Genomic DNA, 7,500 nt, shown 5'->3' on the forward strand with positions numbered 1-7,500 from the left:
TTTGTACAAATCTATACGCTTTATTTTCACATGTGAAAAAGGCCTATACAGCCAATCAGAATGGCGTACAGCTATTTCACATGTGAAAGTATAACCAATCAACGATAGCGTAAAGGCGTTTCCATGCCAATCACTCGTGCATCTCGTGCAAATCGTGCAAATCGTACTTTGTTATTGAATTAAATTAAATTTGCATTTGGTTCTATTGTTAGTAAGTTTTTGTTTATAATTCGCGTTCAGAAAACTATTTTAATGAAAATTCTCATGTTATGTGTAATAAACAGTTTACGACATAGAAAGTGCTTTGTACGGGGTTTATTCACTCGTTGTTTGTGTCAAAAACCCTCACTCGCTCGTTCCTCGCTCGTTCGGGTTTTTGACACAAACAACTCGTGCATAAAACCCCGTACGCCGCACTTTCTATGACGTAAACTATATATCCCTTGCGTGTGGGACTCTCCACTTGATAACTATTGTAGATATTTGATACCTTAGAAACCAAATATTTTAATTCAAATTATTATGGATTTTGAATACCTCGGAGGGGACTCTTGCAGATAAACCCTCTTGCCTTATCACATGGTTTGTATTTCCAGTTAAAATTGGTCTCAATAACGCCGCATTTTTTGCCAGAGAAATTGTCCTGGTAGAAATCCCAATTTATGTAGTGATTTGGAGTGCCATCCAACCAGGACATGATGCCTTCATTGTTTAAGTCGCTTGCACCTATCCAAGCGTCTGATGCATTCCCAGATATCTGTAAAAATGAATTGGACGGGATTTAAGTACGAATGCAAAATGAGATCTGATTTAATATATAGATTTAGCCAAGCCTAGAAGCGGAGCTCCCGGGTTATTTATTCTTACAATAAGTTAACCTGGCTTGAGCCTGCGATCCAATCAAAGCCCAGTACCTAGTCAGTGGTCACCTTAAAAAAAGCTGACCTCGTGATCATGTGAAACTGGTCAGCGGATTCCTTGTTTTGACAGGTGTCAGTTAACCATAGCATGGATGTCCAATAGCAAAGATGTACGCCGTAAACTAGCTGGAGACAAGTATTCTCGGTTTTCACATGACGTCATGACCGCCATGTTGGTGCCCCTAAACAAAGAAAAGGTGGCCATGTTGATGCCCGACCAAATCCTCCGGGAATTGAAGTCTATTATTATGCAAACGCTTCCTTTTGTTTTCGTTGAAAAACATGCCTGTTGATCACGTGAGTGAAAACCAACAATATTATACAAGTGGTAATACAAGTATTGATTGGCTAAACTTGAGCCTGCGATATGGTCACGTGATACTGGTCACATTGGCGTACATGGATGGGTGGGCATACGGTCGTATAATTTCTTACCCATGGTTCTCTGCGCGCGCGCACTATTGATGATATGGAATGTATGAACTCATGTTAATTGAACCGCGGAAATTGAAATACACGAGAGTTGAAGATCATCGCAGTTAATTTACAACACTGAGTTAGACAGCGCAATCGCATGGTCATGAGTTTTAGCCCCGTTAAAGTTAAAACGAATTTAACCAAAGCGCATTCGTGGCATGGTTGTGCATGGCTGATTCATCCTTTATAGCGCATGCACGAAGTTTGAGCCGACGTGCACACGGGGCATTAAACTAAAATGGCTTCGTTGAAAGTAGGCATGAATATGCTGTATAATACGCTCAAACCACATACAAATGCACACACCGTAATCAGTAGACCCACATGCAATAAAAGATCTCGAGTGTTTTCGGAACGGATCGGTCCGTGAACTTTACTGAGAGATCATACCGTATGAGTGATCATAACGAGAATCATTGCCATCCCTCCAACCTAATAGAGCGGTTTTCAATTGAGTGTCGAAAGTAATTAGCTAATTACTTTTCGTTTTGCATCTACTTCACTCAGTCATTGGTTCAAAGTTTTCGCGCCACTTTTTCAACCAATCAGAAGGGAAACCAAAACCAATTGTGGCTCGCGCGTGCACATTTTCCCGCCTTTTGTGTCGGCTACGTGTAATTACTTCGAGTTTTGATTGGTTTACTGGATTGTTTCCGTCCTTTTTGATTGGTTAAAGTAATTACTATGGTTTTGGTTTTACGACACTCATTTCAAAACCGCTCTAATGAATAGTACGTAAGACTGCATTTGCTTATTTTCACACTCACAACAACGGTCCGCATGAAAAAACCTTCAGCTTGGCTCTCAATCGACGCCAGTGAAGAAAACTGTTCAGTACACTTTTCTGAGGCTTGCACCCAGTTAACTGGTCCCGGGAAATATTTGTAGCAAACATTATTGTAGAGTTTGTATTCATCGGGACACTTTGCTATGAAAACCAATCAATTGAATTTATATGTTAGAGAGCTTTCTTTAATTGTATTCTTTTTTATTCAAGCTTATCCATATATTCTGTGCGGTACAATATTTGTAATTATAAAGAAAATAATTTCGACTGCGCACAGCTGCCGCGATCGACTTACATGGCCCTCGCTTTCCAACTCCACTACCTGAAACATAAGAAAGAAAAGGATTATTGTTTGAACTTGCATTTGTTACTGCAGCAAGCAAATACAAGGTCATATTAATGGCTATAAGAAACCTCAAATGAATCAATGACATTGATTTGACCGAGTTTCTAGCTTTGAAAAGTAAGTGACGCCTTACCATGAAAGTATGTGGTAACAGAGGGCGTCTACTGGACTGAGTCTTTTGTCCTCATGATGATAATAATTTGGAATTTATTTTTAGAACGCGCGTACCCAGCGAATGTTATTTTTATCTGTTGTTTCCATGACAACTTGGTCCAATTGTACACTAACTGACCAGTAAGGTGTCGACCTTGAAATAACCTCGTAGAACAAACACACAGAACTAAAAATAGATTTCAAATAATTTTTAACGAACTAGGGCCTGGCATGGGTGATTTACTCCCCTACCTTATATTCTTTTAATCTTACAAAAATTACACAACTTATTTACCTGAAACTGGCTTGACATTGTAGAGATATCCCCCCTTATTTCCGGGTGGGTCGAATAAAGCGACAATGTAGGTCTTTCCACTCCCACTAACAGCTTTCCCAATTCCCACTTCCTGTGAAGCAAGCCATACGAGCTGTGTAAAGTACACAGACTTCAACGAACTCTTCGCGCTATGAAAGTCGTAAAATCGTATTCCATTATACCACGAGCGAACGCTTTTAGCAGCGAGCTTATCCGTGTTCTTGGATGAGAAAATGTTTTGACCGTATTTGGAGTTGACATTAATTTTCTCTTTATCCTGATTGGCCAGTTGAGTTGCCCAGGCTTTCGCTTCTTTGCTGAGGTCTTGCGAGAGTTGAAGGGGAGTCGCTGCATGCATTAAGCGATATTTGTTCATCAAGCGCAGTTCTGCTTCCACGAACGCCGACTGTTTGTTCTTTTGGGATGCAACAGAAGCTATAGAGTTTGAAATAAAAGTGTACATAGCAACTTGACGCTTTTATTCACCGAAGGCGTGAAAGTGGATTTCGCTTAAAGTTAACTTTCACCTCAAAGCAGTCTGTGACGTCAACCTAGTATCGAACCCATTCCCCTTCATTGCTCGGTTATGGATAAAATCATGACCACTTTTCTTGTCTTTCAAAGCCAATAAAAAAGTGAAATTTCAAGTTAGGCTCCAAAAACTACGTAATATATTTGGGACGATTTCGGAGAATAAATTAAGTGGTAAAGTTTGTTGAGGCATAGTTAATCTAGGGACTGGTTATGAAACCCTGGGAATTTCAAAAGCAGGAACAATACAGTCGCAATTAGATGTTGAACCGACCGTGACCCCGCACAATCTTTTGTTTTTGGTTCGCAAGTTAATTTCAAATAAATTAGTCGAAGCTTTTGATTGGTTATCCTGCCGAAAAAAGCGTGTTTTTGTCGGATTTTGTGCAGGGTCAAGGCCAAAAAAGGGAACAAAAACATGAAACCAAGAAACTTGTCGAGTTTCATAACCAGCCTACATCTATTAACCATGGTTGAGGTGATGGGCACTTTAAGAGCGGTCTTATAACAAACGATTGAATCTTTTACTTTTGAAATCAGTTGTTAATATAACAATTTCATAATACAATTTAACTTGAAATTAAAAATGATCAAAGGTGCTGAGTTTTATGGCTATCTACTCTACTGGGAGAGGTTGTTCGCCGGGTATTTGGCTTTTTGCATTACGTGTAATCTAACGTGGGTGCGAGGCAATTTCGGGTTAAAACTACAAAATAGCCCGAAATTGCCTCACATACACGCTAAATTACATTGTAATGCAAATGAGAAAAACTAACCGTGAAAAGGGCTGTTTTAATCTGCTTCAGTTTCAGGTGATTTGATTGACAAGCAATCTCCCCAATTTGCCCGCAAGTCGGCTGCTCCCTAATTAGTAGGGTAGGGTCGTACCTCTTGTTGAACACTATATATCATTGGTTGTATAGTGTCGTACTTCCCATTGTTTTCTGTGCTAAATCCATTGTTATCTTTGTTCGTTCTATTGTTCTTTTCGCCAATCCTGAAGCCCGTTCAATTAGGTACGATACGACCCGATTAGTAGAGCACTTGTGATCAGTCACATGTACTTGCGACTCATAATTATTGTTCATTCCTGGATATCGTCTTGTCTTGTTAGTTAGACTTAGGGCGCTTTCCATTTGACAGAACTGACCGGCCAGGCAGGGCATTTGGCAGGACTAACTCTACAACGCCTTCAAATTAACACGCTTCGAAGGTATGAAATATGCTCCTCCGGAAGAATACAAGGGATTATCATGCAAGTTTTCCTTCAAATTGCTTTATTTTCTTTGCAAACTGAAGGGTCTGGTCTGCCAGTTCTGACAAAAGGAAAGCGCCCTTAGTTTGCCCAGGAATTTTTTTGTCTCGACAAAAAAGAAAGCATCGTTTCAGGCGGCCGTTTCTCTAGCTTCCTCAAACATTCTCGGCCCCTAAAAATCATATGTGAACTTGCCATCCGCCTGTTTTAAGAAGATTGTCCTCTAGTCTGTTTTCAAGATAACTAAAAGCAAAATGATTGTGATAATTGATGACCACCGACCGGTTGGTTCAGTTTTGCTTTAATCAACAACACGATGAAGATAATCGTTTTCACCGCAGCTGATCCCGTTTAGCGGCTTCGAAAAACGTGGTGTTAATATTCGGAACATGACTGCAGTTACCTGCTTTTGTGGCGGGTGCAGAAGCGGTTTGAGTTTGGACTGTCGTAAGAAACGAGACAAGCAGCTCGACAAAACACGTCCGATAAAGCATAGTTCCAAAACGGTTGCTGCAATCGGACATCAGTGATCAATAGTTAGTTCTTTAATAAATGGTCAGGAGTGTCGCCTCAGTTCATGCATACGAAGAGAGGGGTTCCATTAGCGTTGGGAATTTAATAGACCAGCAAACAGCAACTATACACACTTTGTGACTTGAGCTAGGGATGTGATTCTAAAATGCTCCTTCCCTTAGATATAGGTTTAAAACTGAAAGAAATCATTCAACAACAGGTTTCGTTTTCAAGGCAACCCACTCAGTCATGACAACTTTTCGTCCCGGCAAACCGGGCGGGACCGTTTATGTGAGACTTTTTCAGCCCGCCTTGCCGAGATCGCGACAGCTCAGACCGGGATCTCGGCAAGCGGGCCAGCCCACTTTCTCCTTTAAACGAATCGAGATTTTACCAAAGAAAAAAAGGCATTAACCGAGATCTCGGGAAAAGCGTGCCAGCCCGACTAACCGGGTTGGCTCGCCTCATACAAACAGGCCCTAAATGAATGAAGGGGGTAGTTTCTAGAGAAACTGTGGTGCTGCGTCGGTGGGGAAGTAGTATACAAAAAGTTCGGTTTTATCAACGGAGTTGATCATGTAAATTGGCCACCTCACAGAGATTCTAAAAGCTGACGTTTCGAGCGTTAGCCCTTCGTCAGAGCGAATCCGTTGATCCGTTAAGGCCCTAATTTGGTGATGTCACGCCGTTTACATGCATAGCACTGCAAAAATGGGCACTAAAATGCGTGCCCGCACGTGCACGTCCCAATGATATTAGGGAGCTTATGCAAGGACGACGACGGGCTTAAAGGTCTGGTAATACGGAAACATTTTCCTTCAACTTGTTTCGCAACATTGTTGCATTGTAAGTTGAAACTCTTTGTTGCACGTATTACCGTGCGTGACCAACTTGTCTCGCAGCAAAATATAGTGTTGCAAGTTGCGGCGTCGTGTTGCGAAAAATAGACTCGACTTCTACTTTCTGCAACAAATTTTAGTTTGTTGCTCGTATTACCACTGAAGCTTCAACTTGCCTCGCAACAAGTTTGAATTCAACGCTTGTGATTGGACGTCAGTGAAGCGCGGCTACGTGTAGCCTGCGCTCGCAGACGTATTTCCGGTTGTCGCTTCTCTCCGCCGGAAAAGGGCAAAGGCAATGTGGCAAATTAAAAAAAAAGGCGGACGGAGAGGACGAGATTGAAGCTGTTGAAGTAGACCAGAAACTCTCGGAAAGTCAGATCATCATGATTTGCCCTATCGTAGTCTTTGGGACACCTTGTATGTCCTTTCAAAAAACAAGCAGCAAAAGGAAAATAGGAAGAAGGCTTGAAGGAACTGTCACAAAAAATACAACTTATCGCCGGGCTATCGTAGTCTTTGGGCCACCTCGCATGGAAATCCATTGTCGCATGTAAACTTTTCGATTTCGTTTTCGAGGCCTTTTTTCGTCTTCACCAAGCAAAAGGCCCAAACAGAGTGCGGCAAGCACTCTCTTCCAACTACGAAAGAGTTGAGCAGCCGCCATCTTTGTTTACACATGACTGACCAATCACATGCGCAGGATTCGAGAAATTTGCAACGAGACAAGTTGAGCAAGCACAAGGTAATACGCGCAACAAAGGGTTTCAACTTGCAATGCAACAATGTTGCGACACAAGTTGAAGGAAAATGTTGCCCGTATTTCCGGACCGTATTTCCGGACCTTAATAAACAAAAGCAAATGCTGTGCGTGCCCCGCACATGTGTTTTGCATTTTGGTAAGTTTCTTTGCCGTCCTCTTCCTGACAACGACGTGAATTGACCAAATTTGTGTGTAGAGAGCGTGAGAACCTGACGAAACATTTAATTTTTTTTTCGCAAATAACCACACCATTCATGCCAATTTTATTCCGGCAGTGTGGATGTACACTTTCCATTCCGAACGACTTGGGGTCATGACGAAATTATTACAATAACGGGAAATAATAGATGGTTTTCAATCATATGGTGAGACGGCCATTTTGGTGCACAAAACAATAACAAATTTGGCTCATGCTTTGCCTTATAATGGAGTCAAATTCCCAAAAAAACTTTTTTTTCTATCGGTCTTTGCACCAACATGGCTGCTGTGACGTCTGGTGAAAACCATCTGTATTTTTAGACGCTGTTTCGCTGGAGTCACCTTGGTTATGTCCTCGTGTACCGCTTAACGAAAATTGCGTGACATCGGTCAAACGAAACA

General features: G+C 41.5%; 1 protein-coding gene and 1 long non-coding RNA gene across 2 annotated transcripts in view; one reads left to right on the forward strand and one right to left on the reverse strand.

Annotated features, from left to right (window-relative positions):
- Nucleotides 1-7,500, reverse strand: part of LOC138044830 (uncharacterized) — a 23,849-nt gene that overhangs the window by 10,010 nt on the left and 6,339 nt on the right. Inside the window, exons 3-7 of the mRNA XM_068891247.1 lie at nucleotides 5,189-5,295; nucleotides 2,979-3,434; nucleotides 2,480-2,506; nucleotides 2,165-2,325; nucleotides 538-757 (exon numbers count right to left, since the gene is read on the reverse strand). Coding sequence (XP_068747348.1) covers nucleotides 538-757; nucleotides 2,165-2,325; nucleotides 2,480-2,506; nucleotides 2,979-3,434; nucleotides 5,189-5,279 — 955 coding nt within the window. The 5' untranslated portion in view covers nucleotides 5,280-5,295. The remainder of the gene's footprint in view (nucleotides 1-537; nucleotides 758-2,164; nucleotides 2,326-2,479; nucleotides 2,507-2,978; nucleotides 3,435-5,188; nucleotides 5,296-7,500) is intronic.
- LOC138044831 (uncharacterized) overlaps nucleotides 1-7,500 on the forward strand; it is a 15,210-nt gene that overhangs the window by 658 nt on the left and 7,052 nt on the right. The window lies entirely within an intron of this gene.

The sequence above is a fragment of the Montipora capricornis genome, chromosome 4, assembly GCF_036669925.1.
Source record: "Montipora capricornis isolate CH-2021 chromosome 4, ASM3666992v2, whole genome shotgun sequence".
In the NCBI taxonomy this organism is placed as follows: domain Eukaryota; kingdom Metazoa; phylum Cnidaria; class Anthozoa; order Scleractinia; family Acroporidae; genus Montipora; species Montipora capricornis.